The sequence below is a fragment of the Lepisosteus oculatus genome, chromosome 4, assembly GCF_040954835.1.
Source record: "Lepisosteus oculatus isolate fLepOcu1 chromosome 4, fLepOcu1.hap2, whole genome shotgun sequence".
Taxonomy (NCBI): Eukaryota; Metazoa; Chordata; class Actinopteri; order Semionotiformes; family Lepisosteidae; genus Lepisosteus; species Lepisosteus oculatus.
This window is the reverse complement of record NC_090699.1, coordinates 17,095,508-17,123,324: the sequence shown is the minus strand read 5'-3', so window position 1 is coordinate 17,123,324 and position 27,817 is coordinate 17,095,508. Positions and strand designations below refer to the sequence as shown.

Below are 27,817 nucleotides of genomic sequence, written 5' to 3'. Positions count from 1 at the left end.
GCGCGAAAAATCACAATAACAGCAAGAATGATGACAATGGAACTAGTGTTTTTTTAAAGTGTGCGAATACAATTAAAGACATGCGTTAAGTAGGTTTGTCTGATTGGTTCCTAACAGGGTGGATATGTCATCACAGGAAAGATGGAGTCTTGGGTACAAAGCAAAAAGTGAAATAATAATAGCGACAGGGGAACAACAACGTTGTATTGATGAGTGTTTCACTCCAGGATTCTCAGTGATTCGATGAGCAGGCAGTGGCGTGTGTCCTCATAGCATTTGTACACCACTGACTACGCAGACATCTGACTGGTCAATAAGGGAAGACGTTACTTTTCACCAATCCTGAGACGCATCGGAAAAAAAACCAAACCAAAGGTGTTGCTACCTGCTTCGGTATTTGTCCGAAGTTACTGACGAAGCCAAGGATGGTGCTCTTCTTTAGTGGGTCTTTCATGCTCTCCGCATCCAGCCTCTCGGCATAGAAGTAGGGGTGGAAGGTGTTGACCGATTCCACGGCGCTGGGACCCTGCTGCTTGTAGCCAAAGATCAGGTCAATCCAGTGGTGCAGGTGGGCACTGACGTAGTTGCTCTCCAAAGCCTGAAAGCACACGATCCACCAGCTGCTTCAGTCACGGCACAGACACATTTCTTTGATGATATTGCTGTGGAGGAGTATTTCACTCATTTAAATGGCACCTGACGTTATGTAAACATATACCGTAGATTTTATGTTCAACACAGTGTCCCACTTGCTCGGTTCAGTTTTGTTTGTCATACGCACAAGTGCAATGAAATGCTTAGTTGCATGTATGCTCTGATACAAAGACATGAAGGAATCACCTAAAACCTAAACACAGAACAGCAGCAACAACAAGTTAAATCACATACAACTTAAAAAAAAACAAGTCGGACAAGCAGTGCGAGAAGAGAAAAAAAAAAACATCAGTGTGAGCCAGTGGTCGGGGTAGAGTTCAGTAATCTGACAGCTGGCAGGAAGAAACGGTCTCTGAATCTTGAGGTTCGTGATTTTATGCTCCTATAATGCTTACCAGAGGGAAGGGGACAGAAAAGTGAGAAACCAGAATGATTTACACTACAGGATTCAATACAATGGCTTGCTGTCACGGAGGTCAGTGCTGCAGCCTGACATCTCTGGGGTCCCAGGTTCGATGCTTGTACACTATGCTTTCAGGGCAGGCTCCGAGCAGCCAGGGCCCTGACCTCTAACATGTGGCTTTGAGGTAATGGTTTAAAAAAAGCCTCTTCAAGTGTGTAAATGGGGCGAATGCTCAGCTGCAATGACAGGAACCAAGTTCACTCTCACCTCACGCTGCCCTATCGTTCCTGAAGGCTTTTCCCGAACACCATGAATTCCCCAAGGAACCCTCTCTTCACCTCAATCATCCCCTCTGCACCCCAACCCCACCAGTGCAGCTGTTCCTCCCTTCACTCTCTGCATGGGGGCCTAGCCTCCTGTCAGGCCTAGAGACTCCGATATAACAGCTTATATATGGAAGCACTAACAAATCAACCACATGAACTAATACAGGGATAACGTCAGGACTCCACTATCAGACTCAGAGAGGGGATCACATAGTTATGGATTTCTGGACTTGTCCAGTTTCTGACAAACACATTGACCACAACGTCAAAGCAAAGACAGGACAATATACAGTAAGAGCATTCCAAATCAAATGCTACAAAGAAAGAAATCTAGCCATTTGGCATCCCCAGACTCAAGCATAGCAACTATTTCATGTGAAACTGGTATTCTAGTACAAGCTTCTCATCTAATCTCTCAGTGAAAAACTGCTGTCTACAGATGTTATCATTTACCCAGCTAACAAACATTAATCTTTTCCGTTAATTTTAAAAGGAAAACAGAAGGAAACAATTCCTTCACTGTTTAAAAAAATTAAAATTTTTACCTTGTTTTCTCAGAACTGGGAATGATATACGTTTCTTTGTTAGACTGCTAATTGATAAAGCACAGCCTAAATACACCTTCGGGGATACACTATGAAAACAAAAGGTATTCTTTTCAATAAGCACCCTTAGTAATGGAGTTATGAGATACTATAGATATTGCGCTCCCTCAGAACTGCTGTATTATCTTTTAATGACTTCTAATGGCTTCAAACAGAATAATGGGCGTCCTACCAAGAAAACAACAATATCTATTTTAATGAAAATAGCTTTGTAGAAATCTTTAACCCTTTAATATCATAAAGTCCTCAACTGGAGATTTACAAACTATTGCTTCCCTATCAATTCTGAAGCAAACTTTGACGTGGAAAACTATTCTCATTTCACGTGACAAAGAAGAATCTCTAAGACTTTTTTTTTCCAGTTTGAGACCTAAATACAGATTTTGACTGTGTCAAGTAGAGACGGTACTTGGATGAAAAATAACGTCTTAATTCAAAAATACTTTCTCATTATCGTCACGTTGGCACACAACGGAGAGCAGAACACACACATAAAGATTCCCACTCTCAATCACTGGGCTTTCTGAGTGATTAAATAGAAAGTATTCAAGTGAAATGCACTGCCCCTTCTCACGTCACGAAAACAGTGCCTGAGGTGGCCAAGGTACTCTCCTGTAGTGAAAGAAACAGTCAGCAGCATTCAGCAACTGAATCAGCGGTCATCAGCGGCGTTGCGGAAAACTCTGGAATGAGGAGCAAGGAAGAGGTGCATGCTGGAAAGGACCCTAACCTCCCTGTGCAGCCGGATGAATTCCTGGGGATCCCCTTTCGCCCAGGGGGGCAACTTCACATCCCCAAGAGAGGTCCCATCTTGCATGCAGCCTGAAATGACACGGGAATATGAAGTCTTCTGGCTGAAGCAGACATACAGTGTTAGAAGATCTGAGCTGTCAAATGAATCACTGTAAACAAGCTGGAACTAGATCAGCGCTCTTCACCCCTGGTCCCCGACAGGCGCAGCCCTCCAGGGTTTACATGGAACTCAAACTTGAGTAACAAACTTGGAAACTGTTGCCACTGAGGCGACTGAAGTCAATAGCCGATTCCATCAGGTCGTTGAGCTTGAGGTGTGGCTCTCCAGGACCGAAAGGGAGGCTTGCAGAAGGAGATGACAAGGTCAGATTTTTCATTTGGCTTTGTTGTTTTAATTAAAAATGTATGTTTTTGATTTGATCGTTTGCAGTAAAAAGATTACCTACATTAAATAAAAATAATATATACATAGTAAATGTTGTTAGTGCTACAAATCACTGGCAATTTCCCTCACAGGATCAATAAAGTATCTGCCTATGTCGTTGTTTTTTATTTAGGACAGCAAACTCACCCAGCTCAAAGCCATTGGAGTTGACGAGAAAATCCGGCAGGTAGAAGAACTCGGGGGTGAGCTCTCGGACGTCGCTCATGTTGTCTCTGGAGGCCGACTCCCACTCTTTCTTCACACTGTGGAACATCCTGTCCGCCACGTCGAGGCTCCCCCCCTGCAACACAGGAGGCAACATCCCTTCATCCCCAGCAGACCCCTGCTGGGACCCCACATGGGTGAGCCTCACACTCCCCCACACTCGCAGATCTTTTACACTAAAGGCGTGTGCACTGCCCAGAACAATCAGGGAAAAAGCCAGACTTGTTTTGTTTTTTTTTCAGTTACTTTTTGATGGAGGGAAGTGTTTTGCTGTGAGAAATGTTACTTGGGAATTTCACTTGGAAAAGGAACCCGGAGCACTGCTGAAGAACCACACAGAAAGGCAAAAGTCAATAAATCAGACCGTGCTATTTTTTTTTCTCTGCAGAATATTAAATACATTATACATTTAATCGCGGATCACTGTATCTGCCAAGGGCTGATTGAAGCTTTTCATTTTTTGCAGGTTTTATAAATCCTGATAGTAATCTCCTGAGAAGCACTATAATTTGCAGTAAAAAGATTACCTATATTAAATAAAAATAATATATACATAGTAAATGTTGTTAGTGCTACAAATCAAGTTAAAGATATTACAGCAAAGAGGAATGTGATTCTTCTGCAGCCTAATACATTGTGGTGCAGCTAATATCTTTATTGTTTTATGCAGATTATTAAATATGCATGACATTTTATTTTAATCAATTGGATCGCACTGTATAAATCTAATACTTTTAAAAGAGGAAACCTGATTTTTATATGCTTTTGATGCTAATAAATTTATTTGCATATATATTGAAATCATGTTTTTTTTCACAACAAATAAAAGAAGGGATTTATAAAGAACCGAAGGAGTGCTGGATTCAGTTCATAAGAAAGATGAAGTGGCAGATATTTAATCTAAAAGGGTTATTTTCACAATTATGTTTCATCAATGAAATCTATTAAAAAATCGTTTTTTTTTGTACTGCTGCAACTGTATTGTGCTTCTCTCTTCTGAAAACTCTCCAAATGTCTCTTTTACCTGCATCTGTTTATTTCAGTTTCTTCACTGCTTTTTTGCTTTATTAGACAAATAACACAAGGACAAAGATTCCAGGTAGCTGATGCACAGAGGCATTATAACTGCATTATTTGGACAGCCCATCCCCCAAGAGAGTGCAGTGCCTTTCCACATCAGTTGCATTTCCTAACAGTTAAGCTTGCTAAATCTCAAATTCCAAATTTGGCAGGTATTCTAAACCTACAACAATGCTACCGTCTTTTCTAAAACCAGACAGGCTATAAACAGAAGTTTAAATCAAACAAAAAAAAGTCCTTATGACCCCTCATGACCCCTGCCGAACGGTTCCCATGAGCGATCGTACCTGGAGAGACAGGGAAGTCTGAGTGAAGGGCTCCATGCGCACCAGAAAGGAGGCCACAATGATTGCAGAGGAGTAAAATGTGCAGTAGTGACACTGTGCCGACAAGTCCCCTGAAACAGAGACAGAACGTCATACAGACTGCTGCCCAGATGTCAGACTCGTGTCCTGCTGGACTGCAAACGCTGCAAGAACATGGACCCCAGGGCACTGGAGTGTGGGGTTTAATTTACTCCTCTTCTCAATTCCTTGTAAAACTCATTCTTGCATTCAGGGAATCTTTTTTTTTTTTTTGGGGGGGGGGGTTCATGCTGCTTGGAGAATTATGAAGCATCGTCTCAAGTACCAGTGGGGTTGTTTGTGTCTGCCTAACCACCAGCACACATGACAGGCCGGCCCACGGGGGATCAAAACCATTGAAACGGCTCACCGTCGTTGTTTTCAACCTCATTATATCGCTGAATAAACTTCTGCTTCCTTTTGTCAGTCTGGGCTCCCATGGGCTTGGTCAGGTCTCGGAAGGTGCCGGGGCGAGACAGATCCAGGTTCTGCGGAAGGAGGGGAACGTGTTTCAGAGTCCGCGGCGCAGAGCGAGGCTGCGGCCCCTGCAGGCGCTGCTGTGCCGCTCCCCCCCTCACCTCCGAGTCATAGTCCGCGAGCACCCAGGGGAACACGGGGTACTGCATCAGGTCATTGTAGGTGCGTCCCGCAGAGGAGTTCAGGTGCATGAGGTATTCAAAGTTACTGATCTCCCCTTTCTGTGAGCAATAAAAGAAGAAACAAAATCGTATTCTTTCCGCACTGTAAGGACACGAGACGTGAGGAAGGGGTACAAAACAGCTAGGCCACACTGCATGTTCTGCTCTCATATGGTAGATGGCAGCTAATTGTTCTCGCTCATCTGCTTCTGCTTCAGTAGCATCCACCCGCACCCCTTTGTGCGGAGAAGCCCTGCTCCCCGGCGTAACCATGCTTCCTCTTCGGGGTGCAACAGCCCAGCACGTTGACTTTGCAGATCAGGTGTCGTACCTGCCACTTGTGAAGCACCATCTTCTCTCCCACTGCGTTCCGTCTGGAAAGAGATAATACATTTTTTTTTGCACTATGAATAAGATGCAAGCGTTCAGGCATCTAAATGCTGACTGCTGGAATGTCAGACCCCATTTGAGGCACACAGTGATAAAGATGAGTGAATGCACAGTTCCGACTTTCGGGATCCATGACATCATCGTATGCCCATGGAAAGATAGCTTCAAGATGACTAAGATGACTGTTCAATAATTTAATCCATAGTATACCATGTTGTATTGACGTCTTTTTATTTCTAAACAGTTGCTGATTCCCAGTATTTCTCATTATATAGATTCATAAAATGAAAAGACTAACAATTAAAGGGAGAGGAATGCTGATTTTAATACACGACACTTTAGAACACAGTTAAGAGGATTACATCACAACACTCAGTTCCATTGCTAGTTGCATAGCAACTAGCAAGAAGTAAATGAATATTCTAAATCAGTAACACAGAACTACCAGAGCAGGGCTGTGACACATCTAAAGCAGAATGAACAGCACATTTAATGAACAGGTAAATGTGATCGATTTGTCAACTTGGTGGGGGGGGAGAGAAAATAAGTCTACAGTAATTTCATTTTCCTTTTCCAACAGAACTAAACATTTTTGGAATGCAGTGCAATCCCACCTACCGTACTGTATGATAATTGTTGAGTCATTCCATAAATATCCAAATATCTATTGAGCCACAGGCTATTATGTTTAATTCTATAATTTAATTCTGCAAATTTGTTTTTTACAAAACATGTCCATGTTTTATGCGTGTGTGCTTTTGGTATGAGGTGGCGAGAAAATTGTGGAGGAAGTGGCTACAGTATCACTGGTCTTAGGTGAGGTGCAGTACAATGCCCGAAGTTGCTGCTTTAAATACATTTCCTAACACACTGAGAAAACACCTACAGTCAAAGTAAACTAGTGAGAGAGTAGAAGAACAAAATAGCTTTGAGCTCGGAGAGTGCATTCATTACATGAAAGCCCATGGACAAGTAATGAGCACTGTAAGAGCAGCGCAGATAAAACAGCCAAGTGTGTTTCGCGAACTGAAGAAGACAATGACAAGGCACCGCAAATGCTAAATAAACAAAGGCTGTTGTGAAAACACAGCTTTTGAAGCCATTCAAAGATGGAAACTTGCTGTTTCCATTACGCCCTGGGCCCCATCTTACCTGGCTATATTATGGCTCACCTGCTGAGCAAACCTGCAGGAGGTCTGAGCCATGCTGTTGCCCAGGTGTGGTCATCACACCCCTGCTATCATCTGCCTGCTGCTCTCCAGACCATTCACTCAGAGACCTCTGTTTGGGTCGTAGCGGGTCATAATCTTTTTTTAATGGAAAGCAAATCCTGTGTGCACTGAACTGATAACAGCAGCGCTCTTTTTTTTTATAAACAATAGGCACTGGCAAAATTTAACAGATGGTATTTTTTTTTGCACAGATTAACAGAGGGACTGTTATTAGAATCAGTGTTCAATTAAAATGATAAATGTTGTATTACCTAGCAACCACAGAACATGTACTATAGTATTACTCCTGACGAGGGTAGGCACAATACAAATAAACACAGGGGTATGTTTTCTGTTTCTAGGTTCTTGAAATTTAGGAGCAAATAAGGATCAGTCTTCCAAGAGAGGCAGAAAGAGAGACAGTCCTTCAGGAAGTACTGTCTGAAACACTCATCAACAGGTACCCATTGTACCACAGAATGGCTGCCGTGTGTTAATGGTGCATAAAGTGCTTCCCCTCCTATATACAGTATGCAGTGGTTTGGAATCCTCTGAGATGTTACTTATAAATGCAATTAATGATTAATAAATGTTATTAAAATTATGATGTACTGAAAGACAATTACCCTCTAAAGGTACTGAACGTCATTTAACGTTTTGGTTATTTGCAGTAGTTCGTAAATGCTCGTCATTACAAACGTAATAACGACAAACGTGTAAATACACGACTCCTGAATTTTGTAGCCATGTTAACTGAAGATGAAATATTGTAATTCAGAATTTAGTCTTTAAAGAAGGGTTGTAGGAAGTGATTAAAATGTTTCTTACTTTATATAACTGATTTCTCAGTATCTACATGTACTGCTTTTAAAATTGCACACTTCTACATGTAAGCCAAAAAAAGAGAATCAGTTCTTTTTCAAGAGCCCTGGACTCTCCTTCACAACCACCCAGCACTGTATAGAAGACCTGAGTCACTGTTCCTGGCTCTCCGTTCTCTACAGCACTGGCCTTATAATATTACGTCTTTCCGAGGCAATCTCTTAAACTGAAACCTTAAACCAGACCTCGAATTTCCTTCAAAGGAACATGTTTCAACTTGTTCAGCTCATGCTCCAGTGTTCATTGTTTGTCAGTAAGGCAAGCAGGTTTCCTCCCTAACAACTGAATAACAGGTGACAATCCAAACACTCAGGAACCAAGTTCTGGAACATAAATTCTGAGTTCATTCTTACTATAACAATATCCTTCTTCTGTTGCATGCAGTGATCTTTATACAACATTTACAACTCAGTGTTTCACATGATGGTACAGTATGTGTCAGAATGACACAAATAAAGGCAAATCGCCTGGTGCAGCAGAGGCCTGAAACAACTACCAAAGATTACAAACACAGCCACAGAACAGAAAGGCGTGACTGAAACCCTCTTTAAGAAAAAAAAAGATCCATTTTAAAGCACAGCCTGTTATGTGGAGTAAAGACAGCGCTGTTATATACAGTAGAGTTTCACCCCTGTGTGCCTCTCAGTCCATGAATTTTAATTACCTCACTGTGGACTCACACTCACTACTCTTTTTTAATCTGTACTATTTTTACAACGCTACTGCTCTTTTTCAAGATAGTATTTTTGTTTGGGAAATGATTGTGAGAAAGCTTATAATACCTAGCCCACTAAAACAAAGAGCCATCAATCCTCTTTCCCCTGTGTTGGGCACTAACATTTCAATAAACTCCAGGCACCACAGATTGCAGTTGCTTAGTAACAAAGTTAAACAAGACAGGGAACAGAAGTTAAGCCAGTCTGGCTTTTCAGTGCCTGCACTCCATCTGGGAGACTGGCTAGGCTGTTTTATCTGACTACTTCCGTACCAATGTAAAACACATTGTGAGCCCTGCATTTGTACCCTGTGGGTTTCATTTGCAAAGTCTTCAGAAGGTCCTAAATTCTAATTCACAGGAAAAGAGATGAAAGAATCTACAACAAAGATGGCCAGATCCCGGGAGCACAACCCACTGCTCTGACTTCAGGGATTGAGCTCTTCACAGTGTGTGCGTGTATTCTCCTGCCTCAAAGATTGCACTGAAACTGCAGCTGGTAAGAGTTTACCGTAACCTTCACTGGATCACAGCTGTCCTCTCGGTGCTTTTGAACGCACATTTTGGGACAATTTAACTTGCATGCCCACAGTTAAAAGTAACAAAGTAGTTTGAATCTCGTGTGTTCGTTAATATGGTGACCGAGACAAGACCACTACTGATTTATCCTGCTTTTAAAGGTTTTAGCATGTACTGAAAGAAACATTTCAGTCGGAAAAAAAAAAAACAAATCCTGGATAAAGAAATATTTTATATTGTTTGCAGTCAAGTGGTACAGTAAATACTGTATATGGTGACTTTGGTGTATTGTTTGCCTTTGCTTTCTTATATTTTGTTTTACAACACCATCAATACTGAGTCTAATCCATGAAAGACTGCGTAGCAACATGTCTCTTTAGGAGAATAAATGTCAATTAAATACATTTACCAATTTTATGATTTCCTGTACCTGCTTGTGCCAACAAAACCTAAACCTAATACTAAAGAAATGACAAACCAGGCACTTCTTTACTCTTTCACTCTGTCTAGAGCCTTCTGTCACCAAGCAGCACAATAAATCAAGAGATAAAATATAATCAATAACATATCTATATATTACAGAAACTGTACTCTACAATTGCATGTTAAACGAACAAATCCATGTGGATGAATCTGTAAATTGCACATGTACGGCAATTGTTTTGTATACCAGATAATCGAAATTAGCTAAACTACATTAGCTTCTCTTAGAGCTCCCCTTCATACTCTTGAATATGATTAATGAGTAGCCAAAGGGCCTGAAGGGCTTATAATAAAGCCTTTCTTTTAAATGGGGAGGTGTGAAATACAAAAACCCATATCACTTCCCAAACCATCATTTATCAAAGGCCTGATTTGACTTCATTCATTTTGACTTGCTTGCATGAAAGAAGCTGGAGATCAATCAGCTGTAACCCATGTTAGTTTTGTGCTTGCAATCAACAGTCATTTGTTTTTGCAAAATTACATTAATTACTTCCCTGCCTATTGTTAGTATTTATTAACATTAATTAGTGAAAGTATTATTTTGGAACATCCCTTCGGGGTGAGACGGGTGAGCGAACAGGACTGTAGACATGACACCTTTTCATTCCTGGAAACCCAGGCTTCACTTCATACAGCTCCCAGGCACGAAGGCACCAACAGCCCGGCCTTCATGCAAACAACAGCAGTGTATCACATTGCTCAGCTCAGGTCTGTACTCCAGCAAACCGGCAGCTGCAACAACTTCATCATCACTGAAGTTCCAGAGCTGTCACGAGGAAACGTGTCACAGTACGAGTTCAGAGTTCAGTATAATTGTCATATGCACAAGCGCAATGAAATGGTTATTTGCATGTATGCTCCAATGCAAAGATAATTAAGGAAACGCCAACTTAGACCCACCACAACAGCAGCAACAACAATGAAGTTAAAAATGCACGTATTGGAGAAAACAATTTCCCTCAGGGGACAATAAATCTTATCTTATCTTATAAACTCTTCTGTCCTCTATGGTCATTTCAGGACAATGGGAAAAGGGAAGAAGTCTGCTGGGCCCAAAGGCAAGAAGATTACCCTGAAAATCGCCAAGAACTCCCTGAAAATGACGATAGACGGCAAGCGCCGCCTCGACCTCAGCAACATGGGGATCACCACCTTCCCCAAGTGCATTCTCAAACTGGCCGACGTGGACGAGCTGGACCTGAGCAGGAACATGTTAAAAAAGATTCCAGACTACATTGACAAGTTCCAGAACCTCCGCTGGCTGGACTTCCACAGCAACCAAATAGAACAGCTTCCGGAAACCATAGGGCAGCTGCAGAACCTCTTTTACTTCAACCTCTGCAACAACAGGCTGACATCCCACACTCTCCCAGCAGAGATCGGCCAGCTGAAGAGCCTGCGGGTCCTCAACCTTGGCATGAACAACATAGAGTGCCTTCCGTCATCTATCGCTGCGCTGAAGGAGCTACAGGAGCTAGGCCTGTTTGACAACAGCTTCACCACACTGCCAGACACCATCTCTAAACTTCCCAAGCTCAAGAAGGTCAATACAAAACGAAACCCTCTGACCAAACCCGGCGACGACAAGGATGCAGACCCCATTAAACGTGTGGAGAGCCTATATTTAGTCCACGATAATTCCCTGTGCAAGCCTTGCATGAAAAAGTGCAAAGACGAGAGAGACAGGCTGAATAAGCTCAGGAACTCAGCACCCTCGCAGAAGAAGACCAATTTCTCCGGACTGGTGACTCCAAACTCCACGGCACAGGAAACACAGGCTCTATGGAGGTGAACGGTGTTTACAGCTCTGCGAGGTCATTCAAAGACATGCTGCATATGAACCAAGGCTATTTGTTTTACCCAAGTCTTCCTTCAATTAATTACTATAAACAAATAAATATGGAGAAATATTATACCAAACTCACATTTTTCTTACTTTAGTCATCGGTAACCTGTAATGGACAAAATAATATTAATAATACCCTTACAATTATATGGTGGTTTCCTGGATACTCCACGCAAAGCACATTACAGGTAATGAGGACACCCGTCCACCACCACCACTGTGCAGCATCACATACTGTATGTAGCACCTGGATGATGCACACAGGCTGCACACAGTCGTAAAAGGGCTTCAGCCACAGTTCTGTCCAATTATCTTTCTATTGCCCAGCAGCTGCATTGCCTGAATATACTGAATATTCCTGCACAAACAAACACAGATGCACATGCACACAAGTTATGCCTCCTGAAAGGAGAGAGAAACTGGACAGCCTGCAGAATCCCCACAGGAACACACCGAGAGCACACAGAAGACACCCCAGATGGCAACTTGAACTGCCACACCCCCCTGCAGCCCACAACACGATTTGACTAAACCAAAATCAAGCGGATTTCATGGGAAATCAATTTTCAGGTCAGCTTCAGAACAGATCTACACTTAATGAAACACAAACCAATCATAACTGAAGTGGTGTCAACTGGAGGCAGAATGAAATGGAATAGTACTGTATTCCCGCAAAAGCATTTTGGCACAAATGAATATTAACATACAGTACCAAGCGTACACAATGTAACTTAATTGTCTCGCCTAAAATAATTGGCACTGTAAGTGCTTTCTGGATCTGCAATTCCTGGTTTAAATAAAGACTATTCTGTACCTGCTGCAATCTAAAGAACTGATGTTAATTGCTTTGCAATATATTTAAACAGGCCACTAAATCAAAACAATTCACTCGCCAGTGAGCATTCTTCAGATAAATGAAGGCATGACGTTTAACCTCAGACTAGGAACAAATTTTAGCATTGGGCAGCAGGGGATAACTGTTTACATTTGTAAAGGTTAGTAAAGAGATCATAGTATAAAAATAAAACAAATTTAATTTAAAAATCTCAAAGAGCTTCTATTGGAGAATAAACTGGTACAGCATGTAATTTAAAAACTGTAACTAATTTAAAAACTGGACTTTATGGGGAGCTTCTCTATCAGTGGATCTATCAACTCTATCAGTGGATTAAAATACTTAAATTTCCTACGGAGAGTCTCTCTTTTTAATTAATTCCACTGACTTTTGTTACTTTTTGTTTAAAGCCTGTATTTCACTCACAATTCCGTTAACGATAGCAGCTATTTGGTATTCACAGGAAACTCATATGCATCTCCTGAGACAAAGCTATTATAGCTCATAACAAATTATGGATTATGAAATGTAAACTGATTAAGCTCTGTAGCCAATAATAAGCAAAACATTAGACACAATCAGATAACTGAGGTTCAAAGTGATTATGCCAAGCTATGGTTATGTCAGCCCGAGAATCTTTTTACTTCAGTCTTGCATATGATTTACAGTCGAGGTACATTATTTTATTAGATACACATAATGGCTCCCAAAATTAAAAACTGAAGGAGGAGCGAGAGAATGCGTTTTGGACAAACACTGAAATATTAGTTGCAGGGGGCTCACTGTACCCTTGCACACAATTACCAAGTGGGAATGCTAAATTCATTGAATCCTATTGCTGTGATAAAGCATCTGTAGAATGCTCACTGGCTTTCATCAGGTTGGGAGGGAATTTTCTTGTTTTAGCAGTCATGTATCAGTATCAGTATAACGAGTCGGATTGTGATAAACTGTCATGTGTCTCTGAGATTAGGAATGTGAAGTAAATGTACCGCATTGTAAAAGAGTAGATCTTGTCCAGGAATGGGTTCAAGACTTCTAGGAGTCCGCTGTTTCAAATAATTAATGTCTCAGCCATTGGTTTTGGTAGAAATAGATAAATAATCAAAAGACTTAATAGCAGACTTAACTACTACCGAACACATGGCTTGTGTGGCCTCAGATCGGCTGTTTCTATGATGTCTTATAATTAGCTAAACTGATACGACGCTTGGACTGTATTGGCTCTTACCGCAGATTAATAATGGCTTCCGTGACTCCCTTCCCTTTTAATGAAGGAACAGCGGAGCACAACCTGCCGGAAGAGGAAAATCAATCTCACTCTCGGTCTCAGCGCCCTGGCCGGTGACAGCAGAAGCCGCCCGAGCCCCCAGCTTTACCTTTTGTACGCTGTGACGTGCTCTTTGTTCTGAAAAACGAGAAACCGGGACTGTCCGTCCCTCGTGAAGATCTCAAGGGCGTTTTCCTGAAAGAATCCCAAGCAATGAAAACCCACGGTCAACATACGTAGACTTTTGCACCCGCCTGTTTCAAGGCAGATAAGGTACTGTATGAGGAACTATGACAGCCGCCAACAAATGGCAGACAAAGGGGGCAAAATGTATTTCTTTTTCTCCTAGTGATGACAAAGCAATCGCACAATTATTCCCACAGTGCCCAGACTACTGTGTGTGCTAAGAATTTCTAGAGGTGGTCCAACTTCTCAGACAAAAAAGGTACTTCCTGGGGCAGACCCAAACATAATAATCCAGAATACTCCAATGACTGTACTGTAGCTAGGCATTTGCCATGTGAACAATATCCCTTCTCCCCTGCAAGAAAGACAGTAAACCAGTGCGGAAATGACCCGTGGAGGGATGAAGCAGATTTCCCAGGGCCCTACGGGCTGGATGTGGAAGTGCGTGGTGAGTCAGTCATTTTCAGTCATGGCAGCCTCGCCTCTGGGAATGTTTCCCATCATTCGGCCTCACCTGCAGGAGGAAGCGCCTGAAGAGGGCGTCTTTAATTTCCTCATAAGGATACCTCCTGCAGTCCAGACCCCCTGTGGGTCTGTCCTTGCTGAACATGCTGCGGACGAAGGAATCCCTCACACTGGAAAAAAATAATAAATAAAAAAATATTGTGTGAACCAAAGAGGTTATTCATTTAATCTCCCATGCTTGGCTTGAACCACTGTATTTTCCCCTTTCACATGCTTTATTTCATTAATTAAAAATAGCTACATAAATAAGGCCCTCATTAAAACAATCCATTAATTAAGCACACATCCTTTCAAAGCTCTTCTTCAGCTTAGTCATTTTCTCCTTCCTACTATTAGTGTGCACCCAGGATTGATTCAAAACCAGGCCATCGCGTCAGAGAGTGTGTTTGAACTTAGCTGACAGATGTGTTTCTCATAAAGTAAACCTCAAACACACTGCCAAGATTTCATAACAATATCAATGAGAGGAAATGAAAGGAACGAGCAACAAGACCTTACCTAGAAGGGTGGTGGTTTTTACAATGCACATCCCCCGTCGGCGATAAGATGAAGCTCTCACACACATAAAAATCGGCTTTACCGAATAACAGCACCCCCTCTGTTATTACGTGACCTTTAACAACAACCACAGAAAGCTTCAAGTCGACCTAAAACGGAATAAACAATACAGGAAACAGACGTCTAATTATCAGTTTTCAATCTCCAAGCACTAGTCATTTAGAATAAGGCCATTAAAAAGCCCTTTCTGTGACTTTTTTTTTTCCTTGGGCCGTACAGAGCCCTGAATGTCTTTATCTATACAAAGTTATACACTGAAAAAGGCAAGCAGAATGGCAAAGATCTTCTCTGTAGAACAGTAGGCCAAGGTGAGCAGGGTAGCGAGATCTACGGTAAAATGCCTGAGTTATGCTTGGCTGATGTCATTGTTCTTCTTCATTTCAAACAGCAGACCTGCACCTGGCCCCTCCGATCACCAGCCTAGCTGAAACCCCACAGGACCAAAATGCCCAAACCATATGGGGCACCAGCATACTGGCAGCCGGTTTGCAATTAATACAAATCAAATAAACCTTCTTTTCCGCAAACACTTCTTGGCCACAGTGAGAGACCTTGGTGTTTATTACCAGAATTAATCAATGACACACACACACAATGGAAACATGCTAATTGATACAAGTTTCCCAGGAAGTGATCCCCCAGGGACACTTTTATTTTGGAACTTGTTTAAATGCATGCAAAACAGAACCAACAAAAGACACCCTTGAATTGCTATAACGGGGGACTTGTCTAATCATACATTCATTATGGCCCAATGTTGCCCAGTGTTGACCAGCCCGGCCAGCTGATCCAGACAGAAACTATGATCTTCCGCTGAGCGCCTTCCCCCCAAGAAAACAAAACCTTTAAACTGTAATCATACGCCTTGCACCTAACTGCAAATGTAGGGAGTAGGGAGTTGTTAATTAAACTCTTTCTTTTTCCTAACTAATTTTACTCTCTAAACACAGTACATCCCAGATAGAAGAAGTCATTTTCACTTATAATTTCACCAATGTACTGTACTGTACTATGAGTTTTGCTCTGGACCAATCAGTGCAGAAGGACAGCTTTCAGAGACATCGAATTGGGACGGGACTTTCAGAGGTGGATGAGGACCCATCGCAGGTCCTGGAGTGTCACCCACCCTCTGGTTGTACAGTATGTGTCTTGAGGCTGCAGGGTTTCAATAAAATGCTTCTACAATATGTTGTGCTGATGCTATAACTGTAAGTGTAACCTAGAGGGATCGTATGACCTATGGAAGTATAAAAAGTTTTTTTTTTGTCATATTACTATTTTAAAGCCTTAAGGTAGGCCTGCTAAGCAAGCAGTTAAGATATAAATACAAAAACAGGACTATTAAAAAAATACGAACGAGGGAGCTAAAAAAGGTGAAGATGAAAATATCACATTAGTAAACTGCCGAATGTCACAATCCTAATTAACTCTAAGAGCTGGAAAGTATCAAAGAACACAGCTCGAACTGTGATCACAGTTTACTGAGCAGGAGAGAAACTATTCATCTGACAGTCAGCACAGCAGGACTAAAATGAATACAAGACAGTTGACGTCACCCCCTGCTGATTTTATTAATACTTCTGTCATGTGTACAAAACCATGCCAGTATTTTGCTGTAAATTCCCACTCAACCTGTGGTTTCCTCAAGCACTTACACTCTTGACATCTTTCGTCTTATCTCCTACAGCTCCGTAAAGCTGCACCTACACTGAGTCTCCCTGATTAAAAGGTGTTGCAGAACAGGAAGAGACCTGCATGAGTGCTGATCTCACTAATGCATCATTTCAAACCTCACAAATACTACATGTGGCAAACTACTGTATTGTGCCAAATTTGGAGTGGGATACTAGGCACAGACTGTTCAGGTCAATCAATGCCTATCCAACCACTGTCCAGACATGAATTCCCTTTAGAAAGCAATGAATGGAAAAATGGTAAATAACAGCAGTACTGTTTCTTTAACTTGAACATTAACAGCTGTAACAACATGAAAGGTTATTAGAAATATATTTTTGTGTTCTGAGGAAGTGTGATTTTTATCTTACTGTACATACCTGCATTTAAACATGAATTAAATTCTAATTACATTGAAACTAAACCTATTTTAACCATGAAGCAGGTTTAATTATTTCTTCTCCTTCCATTTTTAAAGAAAAAAAAGAAAAAGATCATTATTATATATCACAGGTCATATCTGAAACATTTCCCCTTCAGCCAAACTCCTAAGGACTTCCCTCTGATGATCTTTTATGATTTGTGACAGATTTTTGATGAACTGCTTCTTCAGGTAGCATGTCTTGACGTGATGTCAACTGCACGCTCTGTGCACAGATAGCAAAGTTATACTATGTCAGCACTCTCAGAAATTGAAATATCCCTAGCAAAAGATTCCATCTTATTGTAGAAAACAATTAAGAAGCAAACGGGATGCAGTGTCTCAGTTCCAGGGACAGAGGCAGGGGGAGTGTGCTCAGAAATGAAAGACAGGTGCCCTGCTCCTCGCCGATACTTCAGCAGCTTCAGAAAAATAAAACCCTCAGTTCTGAGAAAGTGAGATGGTAAATGGTTTTGATCATGAAGGAACCGGGCCATTCGAACCCCTTCCCCAGCTAGCTAAATTGCAGCGTTTAGAAACAGCCTGAAGAGAGAGGGGCGTGAAGCAGCGAGCGCCGGGAAAGGGGTTGCTCATCACCAGTGGGGACACAGCCAGGCGTCCCGCACTGTCCCCCCGCAGGTTCGTCTTCCCTAGCTGCGCGCGCCGGGGCGCTTACCTCTTCTGCCTCCGAGAGCTCCCGCAGGACGAGCTGGGTCTCCAGGCACTGCTCGGAGTAGTCGTCTGAGAGCAGGGAGCTTTCGTTCAGGGAGGGGAAGAACGTGAGCTGGCTGCACTCCAGCCCGCTTTCCGCTGCTTCGTCACCCACTGCACTGAGAATTCTGGGCTCTGGCGCGGCGAATCACACAGGGACAGTTAGCGGCATAGACCTCAACGGGTCTCTTACAGCATGAATGAGTACGGATTTTATTACTACTTATTAATTCACACTGATTACTTTATTATTATTATTTATTATTATTCATACTATTAATATGAATTTTATTTGAGCTTGTGTAGTCTTCAATTGGTTTCAGGATTGTGATTTGTACACTATTGCTGCTGAAATGCCCAGTCATTAAAAGTGTAGAGCAAGAGATTTGTGATAACTAGCCTAGGTGAAAAATGACCTTAATTTGCTACATTTATGGTGTACTGAGAGCACCTCAGTGAGACTGTGTGATTTTTAAAACTGAGGGAATGCTGTTTAAATCTGTGTTGAGCATTTGCCTTTTAAAAGAGAGCTGTACCTGTTGCCAGGAGTTCAAAATGATAAAATTTACTTTAGGCTTCATCTTCAATGAAATAAATTAAGCAATGCATTTTACCTGACTCAGCTTCACCGATTTCCTCTATCCCCTTGTTCTCTTCAATGGGATTACATTTCAGATAAAGTCCTTGGTCAGATACTGAAAACTTTAATAATAATAATAAAGTTAAAATCTTAACTTACTTAACATTAGAATTTTATAATAATAACCAATGAATTATATTCATGATTTATTTTAAACAAACTTGAAAGCAACAGCAGACATAAAACACTCAACAGAATAATAAATGGAAAAAAAAAACACCGTAAATTGATTTCTTGAAATCAAGAAAACAATCTAAATTCCACATTAAAAGCTTTAGAGAAAACCCAGGTGTGTTAGTGAGATGTAGCAATGTCTCTCCAATGAACTGGCCCAGGGAGCTACACAGATGTTGTGCTGCAAACAGGAGGCCCTTGTGCTCACCGGGAGTTGAGCAAGAAAGGCCTGTAAATTCAGATTGCAGGTTAAGAGCTGGACTTTATTAATGCAGTAGGAGCTGGACAATTTAGTGAGCAGAAGAACCTTAAATTTCCTATTGCAGGCACTGAGAGTATGTACTCATGTAGAGTGCCCTTAGTTAGCACATAAGCCACGACCAATTCTGCACATTTCAAAGCATTTTCAGTAAACTGACCCGTTAAAACCAAGATTAAACAATAATTTAGTTTAATTCCTTAAGACAATCTAGAGCTGGACAAGTCAGAGTCTGGAAGTCCAGGTGAAATCTCACTGGGAGCCAGGCTGTTGGCCGAGGATATCAGTTAGATGCTAATACTTAAACGTACTTTTAATCTATTTATACGAAGGCAGATTTATTCAAAGAAAGTATACTGTACATTTCTGTTATTTAATAACAATAAGCCTTTGTTTACGAAATGATGTGAATGATGCATAAAAGATCCATTCTGAATATGATTTCCTTAGAAAGATAAAGATATTATTGGACAAAAAATAAACAAAACAGGTGAGACTCACTTTCACCACTTTCTCTGAAGGAGCGAGAGCCTTTCTGCGGATCTTCTGCCTCATTCTCAGGGGCCCCTCAGTGGGGAGCTGTGTCCAGCCCACGGGGAGGAAGAGACCCTCTCTGGGCCCGAACAGGGCCCTCTCCCGCAGAAGCTCGCCCTCAGCCTGCGCCCACAGTTTACTCACCCTGCTGCTGTCACAGTGAAGCATCTGTCGAGGACAACAAAGACAATCCACACTCTTGCGCTAATCAGCAGCCGGCGTGTCGGAGATGCTGATAGAATGTAACATATCCAGGCAGGTGGAGAAATTAATGAAAACAAGCTCCGACAGAACCTGTATGTGATTCTTCAAGAGGGCTTCGAACATCTCCTGCGCGGTCTTCCTGTAGGCCTCCACACAAGCCAAATATGCCTGGAAACAAGGAAAACGTCGTCAGCGGAGTCGCACAAACCTGCACAGGTGTCCAGTTTGACCCCTAACACACCATTTGAACACTCCCATCAGAACTCCAGCACTTTCTGAAGGGTGAAACACAGTTCATCCTTCTTTTTTTAACTCACATCTGTTTGAGCTTTTGAAATGTTGAGTAAATTTGCACACCGGAGTGAAAAGATATTAAAAAACAAAAATGAAACCCTGAAGATGTTGAAATAGGGCCTGAAAAAGACAAAGATGAAATATAAATGATATTTTATAGGTGAATATCCTACTGGCTACAGTGGGTACAATAAAACCTGAGTCTAAGCACAATGGATTTCAGTGTGATATACAGTAATTAAGTTAAACTACAATTTCTACACCGTGCAGTGTTGCTACTGGCGGTTTGCCAGAGTTGATGCCCTGCTGATACATTATATTGATAGGCATTACCCTGCAGGAGACTCACAGAGTACACTGACAGCACACTTCCATTCAGTTTGCCTAAAGGGTCATTAAGCCAATCATCACAGTGGTGTCCTCACAAAACCAGTCAGCTATCCACGGGATGCTGGCTATAAAGAGTGACCCAGAAAAACATTCTGTAGACCTCGGGGAGTAACAGTTAACAATGCACATCTCATGCAAGAGAAGTGCAGACAGCTTATGCTAAGTGAACTATTAGATTCATTCTGTTTGCTAATGTAGCAGGACTTGTCGTGCATGGGGCGCTTATGGTGAGACTGTACCACCTCTGTAGGCTGCCAGGTCTGGGTTCTGCTTTGTGGTTAAAGTCCATCTGTGAGCTTTGTGCCCAGGAATATGGCATCCTTTAGTGTTGGAACAGACAGCACAATACTGCCATTCCCTGTAGTAATACTTTGTGTATAAAATGCAAACTAAAAATGAGTGAGACACTCACTGGTGTCCTCTAAGAAAGATGCTAATCACAGAGATCAGTACAGGAAAGCAGGGCAGAGCACTCATACCCACCTGTTATAAAACTCGGTGTTATAAAAAGCGATGCAATTTACTGATTTTTAACCAGTCTTAAAGTTAATCAACAGAATCAATCAATTTAGATATTCAAGAAGAAGTAGCAGTTTTCAGAATTTGGACTAGCATTAAAAAGACCACGATTTTCAAAAAGAGATGAGGTAGTATTTAGCATTACTTTTTCTTGCAGAACTCTATAGTCATTCACATATTGCAAACCACAGGTGGGGTATTCTGTCTGATTATTTTTACCCCACAAAAATATCATTGCTATCTAGTGACCCCATCCATATTTAACAAAGTCTAACAGTGATATATAGCGTTAATGAATATTTGTGTTAAATAACAAGTAAATTGTTGCTGTAAGCATTCTGAATTAAACATTCCATTCCTAACATCCTCTCTGCAATTAACATCATGCTAATTTACATTTTAATTACTTCCCAAGAAATCACTACCTTTGTTGACAATACAACATAATGTCAACTTTATTGTGTGCTATTGGTGAATCCGTAATGAACTTAATTTGATAATTAGTGATGTTAATTATCTTTCTAATATGAAGATAAAGATATAATTATGCAAATAGTACACTGGATTTCGAAAAATAAATCCCTCAAAGGTTTTCACACAGACAATTGCAAGGGCATTTTCTGCGGAGGTGAGGCTTCTGTCTTTCCTTAGGTTTCCAGAGCAAACAGAACAACCACACTGTGGGTGTTCTGCCTAGGTGAGGCGTTTATAAATAAGTGATATCACAACTTTTTAACGCCTTTTGAAATCCAAAGTGTATTTATACAGGGATGTTTTCAATATATTCTACAGGGGGGAAACACAGACGGCTGAGAAAGACAGCAGAGTGAAGCTGAGGATTTGACTCCCGAAGCACTCCTGACTTATCCTGCTGTCCAAACCTCTGGTTACAGTGAGGGTCGGCAAGTGGGGCAGAGTTTTCTTCCAGAGCGCATGCAGCTTTGCAGGAAGAGCCAGCAGTCTGCCTACAGGCGGCTCTGTGGTCTGGCACTTGTCCTAGAAGAACTTATTTTAACGTTAGTTGACTATATTTTCACCTGTATGTACAGTAGCCATCCATCACTTATAGTGCTCTAAATGCACTGGGAGTTAAAAAAAAACAACTACCCAGGGTTCTGTGCAGTTCACACAGGATAGAAAAAGAATCCCAAACAGTACTTATACGGGTTGAAATAAACAACAATTGTTCTTCTTTTTGCAAATATAGATATTGACACTTGATGACAGTTTGCAGAGATCAGGGGATGCAGGCAAGCACAGAGAGTGGTTTCAGAACTGCATAGCTGTCCATACTAGGTATAGAGCTCATCTACCTAAATTTTGGATTTTGTTTTTTAAACTTACAATTCTGTCATTACAACATGTTTCTAATTATGACTAAGACAGCCATGTTTACACAGCCCTCACTACAGACATTTGGCAAACACGCAAATCTCTTCCAGTTCTAGCTTTGCGATATCTTCTGAAAACACTTTGTAAGGCACAATACTGGCAAACAGATGACAGTTCAACAACATCCAAATTGTAGGACTGATAAGTTTAAGGACTGTATTAATTTTACACAGACTAAAATCCATCTTTAAGTTATTTCCAGTGGGATGCCTTCTTTTTGAAAGAGATCCCCATGCTTGGAAATGAAAAACAAAACTTTACATTTTGTCTCTAATACCTAACACAATTCACATTCCACTGGCATTATCTTTCAAAAGAAGAACAATTTATCAAAGGTGCTGATAGGCTGTCACATCTTGATATGATAAGGAATAACACAAAATGAATAATGTTTTCATCAGATTGGGGCTTTTTATAATTACTACCCCTTTTTGCCGGCGAACAGAGACAGCAGTTGCAGAAACGCCAATTTCATGCACTCCTGCCTGAATAATATCTCTGTGCTTCCTTTTCCAGATGGCAACGTTTTCACTGGAGGAACTAATGATGTGGGCACATTTAGGGAGAAAAACAACAATAACAGCGTCTTTAACCTTCAACAGCAAAATGCGTGTTCTACAAAATGTTCCCTGGGATAAATTAACAAATATCAATTACATTGCTCACTGAGGTGTAATCGGCTGTAATAATCAAAATTAATTTTAAAAAATAATTAAACAGACCCCAGGGCGAATTGCCCCAGCTCAGTGGTATGACATCACTGGATGCACATGTACCTGTGAATGAGCTCTCACTTTGCTAATGACCCCGGCGCCCCAGAGAAACGAACGTCCGACGCCCGTCCATCACAACGTGCGGCGTAGCCAATTGAGCAGACACTCAGAGACATAGATATCTACGCACTGAAATCAGTCTAAATAAATGACTACATTTTTTGGGGGGGCCACGATGGAGGAAAAGTCATTACAGATATATGCTCAGATATTTTCTGCCAACAAATTTGCTTCGAAATGAATGGCAGCCTCACTCTGAATAAGTAATAAAATCCATTAAAAGCCAGCGTGCGGTACATTGTCCCAAACATGGGTTCATTCCAGTTTTCTGGGGATTGTATAATCAAAACAGCGCAATATGACAGTGTTACAAGTGTGTCACCGACTCAGAGCCCTTGTTACATTTGTGGCGTTCCGTTCTATTTCCATCAGTCTGAAACCCTGGAAATTCCGCAACGCAACAGCATGAAATAGACTCAAAGTTTTGGGAAGGATTCTAGAACATTTTAGCTCAACCTGCATGTCGTAGACCTCTTCCACACGGCAGAGGACAGGGAGAGATCGGGCAACCACACGAGTACAATGATTCTCTTTTCCATTTTTTAAAGATAAAAAGTTCAGAATGACTTAAAGCTGGTTGGCACAAAGTTGTAAGAGAGCACACACCTTTTATATTAATATATCAGATTTTTTCTCCTTTAAAAATAGCGCTTTACTTTAAAAGATCCATCCATGATCGATTCCAGTACATGGTGAAGGGGGAGCCAGAGCCCCTCCCAGCAAACAATGGGCGCAGGGCAGGGTACACCCTGGACAGGACGCCAGTCCATCACCGGGGAGACATAGACATGCACACACTCACACCAGGGCCAGTTTTCTCAGAAAACCAATGAATCTATCAGCAGGTCTTTGGACTGTGGGGGGAAAGCAGAGCCCACAGTGAAAACCTATGTTAACAAGGAGAGAATATACAAACTCCACTCAGATTCCTCCTCAGGATTTAAACCCAAGAGCCCCGGCTCTGCAAATCTGCAACGCTAACTACTACACCGCCGTGCTGCCCGGAGACAAAAGAGTCGCAATAATTCTGAGAGAAAGAGAATCTCCAAGCAGAGACAAGACAGATGCTCCCACCTCAACAGTGCAGCTTGTGTCTTTACTGAGCTTCTTCTGGGCCGAGCGCATCACAGAGGTCAGAGGGTTTGCTTTCTTCTGGTACATCTTGTTCAGCTTCTTCTTCTGGGAATCTAAAAATCACACGTTCGGAGACACGGCCCCATATCATAGCAGCAGGCTTAGAATTATGGAAGAAAAAAAATGGCACTGAAGATTTTCAAACGGGAACCTTTTCTCTTGATAAACAAGTCACGGCTTTCAAAGACAAACACTATTTTACACAAACATTTTGGTGATCGATTACTTGCAAAAAAAAAGCATTCTGAATTATCTGAAAAAGAAGGAAACAATAAGCCAAAACTTGCTCAGCAGATTAGACATTACTGGGGAATGACTTCTATGGGTGTCAACTGCCATGCATTTAGTATGTACCTAATATTGCTTAGGAATGTGTCACATTTGTAGAGTAGATATAATTTAGGTGAGCATTCTCTCCCCGGCACACTTACCTAAAATACAGGAAAGGATTCGCTTTTACACAGTGTAATGGGAATAATATATATATATTTTTTAATCAACAAACCCATGAACTGTTGCCAAGCCCTGACGGCGGTCTCTTCCCACAGGGGGGTGACCTCCGAAATGTTGACGGCCCCCTCGACACCCCCCTGCTTCACGGACAGGTCAATCTTGTACGTCTCCTCTAAGGTGTGTCTCCTCTCCGCCAGCAGCCTCTTCCACGTGGACCCCACCAGATTCAACAGCTCTGACTGAACTGGAAGGAATGTGCCGGAAAACTTGAAGCAAGCAGTCATGATTCAAGGTCTGTGTTGTAAGTCTATACGTAGGACATTTTTATATAGATGCACACACCAAACAAAAAAGAGAATTTGCTTTATGACCAAATCTGTGTAAAGGTGTATTCAAAAAGATATATCCCCATGTCTGTTTTGCAGCACTACAAAGCATAGCTAATGGTGTATTGAGTCTATAAAATCAAAGTCAGCAGTTAATTAACAGTCACGCTCCCACAATTAATGTAATATATAACGTTTTCCATTCCCAGTGGGTGCTGGGGATGAACTAGATAAAATAAAGTTGTTATTTTCTTGAAGGAATAGAAACAAAAATCTAAAATGAAATATTTTTCTTCTAAAATCACTCATCAAGCAAGTTAACAGTGAAAGCTGAGGTTTTTTTTAATAATACAGACTGATATGAAATAAAATGTTGGATATACTGGGAAGACAAAATAGCTAAAGAAAATGAGAGAATTCTGCACTTGTAAAGAAAGCCCTAGAACAGCAACTAACAGTCCAAAATAAAAACTGAAGGACCCACTGGATAGTCCCATGTAATACACAAACTTTAGTTTGACACAAACTAAAGAAAAGATCACTGTCCTAAAATTGCAAACAGTCTTCCACCTCTTTGACACCTACAATGTGTAGAGGATACAAACACTTGGGCTGAACCAGACATACAGTATCTGCATATTACATGGTTAATTAAGCATGAGCAACCACTATAAACCTAAGCATCTGAGGTCTCAGTTCATTAATTCAGAATTATACCGCTTGGTAATGTTAATAGGGGATTAAATATTTAAGCCTGATTGGGTAATGAAAAAAGTACAATACTGTGTCGTACTGCTGCTTTGTACAGTTCCTATGCCTTGCTCCACACCAGGTCAAAATCCAATTCAAAATGAAGCACAATGTCTGTGGACACACAGCACAGGCCCTCAGGCTGCAGACATTACCCACTGGGGGGGTGGAGATGTGGACCACCTACACAAAGACAGACACACACTGCCCGCAGATGCACTGCACACAAACACAACTCACCGTCAAACGACTCCGACACTTCGGGGGTCACGTTCATCTGCGAGTTTTTATTTGGCAAGAAATGATACCAGATCTTCTTGGAATGTTTTTTCTGAGCTTCCCATCCAAAGCCGTCTGAATCACTGTGGCATTGAAACCATCATGTAACAATGCTGAACCGAAACACGTTATCATGAAGAACACTGCTACTCTCTGCTCTGAGGTACAGAGAATTGGTATTCTCAACTATTTAAAACACAGTAAAGCACAGTGAAGTCAAGGAAAAGTATAGTAAATTTGTGTAACATAAAAGCACAGTAAAGTGTAGTAAGGCGCTGTAAAATCAGGATTAAAGCACAGTAAAGTGAAGTAAAGCACAGTGAAATCAAGGTAAAAGCACAGTAAAGTGCTTTTACTGTGAAATTCTGTTTAACATATAGTAAAGTGTAGTGAAGATCACTGTAATCATGGTGAATTGTAATAAAACAGTGAAACTGTGGTACAAACAAGCACACAGAAGCACAGAGAGGTAGAGTAAAGCACGAGTACACATGGGATAAGGGTGGTGAGACCTTGGAAACCCTGTGGAAGCACCATGCACCTCTACTGCAGCACAGGCAATCAGCGACAGAGACTGAGACTGAGACACAGCATGTGGGCACCTTCCGGAGCTGATCTGGAGGAGGCAGTGCGTCAGGCAGGTGACGAAGTTGACGTTGGCGTTGTACGTGGCCAGGATGACGTCCCACTGCTCCTGCAGGACTCTCAGGGTGCTCACGATGACCTGCTGCTCCGGCAGGCTCTGCCGCGGCCGCGACAGGAAGTACAGTATCGCCCGGTTCAAGCTGTTGTACAGCACGCTCACGGTTTTCTCCCGGTGGGCCTGGGCCTTCTCCATGACCTGCACACAGCACGGGGGCTTTCAGCGGAGAGTGTTCACATGGGGCCGAGGCACAGTAAACAAGTAACAGCTGGGGAAACACTTCCCACATGCAAAACAGAAGCAATCCCCTGTGCTGCCACAGAAAACCAGCTGAGAGGATTGACTGTATATTACATGACTGCAAAAATTGCATGCTAATAAACAAATTCAGCATTGTGTGGTATCAAAGTCCAGTTCTATTTAATGCAAAATTTACCACCACAATCTGTTCCGTGATAAACAGAAGGATCTTTTCAGGCTCCACCGCCAACATCCCAGTGTAGAGCTTCTCCACCAGTTTCTTACTGAAGAAAGCAACGTTCCCAACCAATGTGGCGATTTTGTTGTCTGTGGAAATAATAAAACAGTAAAGGCCCAGTGCTCTCACAGCTTCCAGCTCAAAACCAAAAGCGTGTGTAATTAGTGCAGCCATGGAGCTAACACAGAGACACAAAACAAGTTAAAGAGATAAGGCTTCTTTCCCTAAAAAGTGTCCAGCAAAAGAAAGACACTACAGACACTACTTTACCATCTCTCGACACGTGTGTGGATTGGCCCTCTTCCTGGAACGTCATGTGCACTATGTCCATTAGAAACACCAGCACCTCAGTCTGGAAACTTTGCTTTTGGTCGTGGGAGGCTTTCTCTGTAGAGAACTTAGCGCAAACAAAGAAAGCAAGGTTGAAAACACTGTGCCAAAAAGTGTTAATCTAGTTATGATATTAACGATTTGTTCACATATGAGATAGGGGTCTAATTCTAACAGCATCACCACCCCACACCCACCTCACATCCCATTCTCTAAATTCAGGAGTATCCCCTCAGTCCTGACTATCAGCTCCACAACTGAGTAAACAGTGACACCTCATGGAGAAAATGAAAAATGCACACAGCCAAACCAGCCAAACTGCCCTAAACCAAATACCCTGCTTTTCCTGGCCATTAATATTGATTCCATACATACAGTATGCTCTACCCAAAGAGTCCTGTTAAGTACTTCTGGAACTTAATGCTTCACAGGTGTGCTGTTTCTTAATTCAGAAGGCAGGGCGCGTCCCCTCAAAGGTCTGGCTTGGGAGACATCTATAAGTTT

The 27,817-nt window shown here is 41.7% G+C and overlaps 2 protein-coding genes across 5 annotated transcripts in view; one reads left to right on the top strand and one right to left on the bottom strand.

Moving 5' to 3' along the window:
- The window catches only part of wdfy4 (WDFY family member 4), a 67,844-nt gene that overhangs the window by 9,079 nt on the left and 30,948 nt on the right, over positions 1 to 27,817 (bottom strand). For all 4 annotated transcript variants that reach the window (XM_069188851.1, XM_069188853.1, XM_069188852.1 and 1 more), the window contains 21 exons: positions 27,254 to 27,380; positions 26,942 to 27,072; positions 26,465 to 26,703; positions 25,824 to 25,945; positions 24,560 to 24,751; positions 23,995 to 24,107; positions 19,583 to 19,660; positions 19,256 to 19,456; positions 18,296 to 18,383; positions 17,647 to 17,816; positions 14,816 to 14,964; positions 14,307 to 14,427; positions 13,716 to 13,801; positions 13,568 to 13,630; positions 5,784 to 5,826; positions 5,393 to 5,512; positions 5,185 to 5,302; positions 4,758 to 4,867; positions 3,313 to 3,466; positions 2,719 to 2,810; positions 386 to 598 (listed from right to left, as the gene is read on the bottom strand). In XM_069188851.1, coding sequence (XP_069044952.1) covers positions 386 to 598; positions 2,719 to 2,810; positions 3,313 to 3,466; positions 4,758 to 4,867; positions 5,185 to 5,302; positions 5,393 to 5,512; positions 5,784 to 5,826; positions 13,568 to 13,630; positions 13,716 to 13,801; positions 14,307 to 14,427; positions 14,816 to 14,964; positions 17,647 to 17,816; positions 18,296 to 18,383; positions 19,256 to 19,456; positions 19,583 to 19,660; positions 23,995 to 24,107; positions 24,560 to 24,751; positions 25,824 to 25,945; positions 26,465 to 26,703; positions 26,942 to 27,072; positions 27,254 to 27,380 — 2,730 coding nt within the window. The remainder of the gene's footprint in view (positions 1 to 385; positions 599 to 2,718; positions 2,811 to 3,312; positions 3,467 to 4,757; positions 4,868 to 5,184; positions 5,303 to 5,392; positions 5,513 to 5,783; positions 5,827 to 13,567; positions 13,631 to 13,715; positions 13,802 to 14,306; positions 14,428 to 14,815; positions 14,965 to 17,646; positions 17,817 to 18,295; positions 18,384 to 19,255; positions 19,457 to 19,582; positions 19,661 to 23,994; positions 24,108 to 24,559; positions 24,752 to 25,823; positions 25,946 to 26,464; positions 26,704 to 26,941; positions 27,073 to 27,253; positions 27,381 to 27,817) is intronic.
- On the top strand, positions 6,277 to 12,320 carry lrrc18a (leucine rich repeat containing 18a). Its single transcript, XM_015346325.2, has 4 exons — positions 6,277 to 6,342; positions 7,416 to 7,513; positions 9,012 to 9,149; positions 10,676 to 12,320. Exon 4 carries the CDS (start codon positions 10,680 to 10,682, stop codon positions 11,445 to 11,447), a length of 768 nt encoding a protein of 255 aa, XP_015201811.2. The 5' UTR covers positions 6,277 to 6,342; positions 7,416 to 7,513; positions 9,012 to 9,149; positions 10,676 to 10,679; the 3' UTR covers positions 11,448 to 12,320.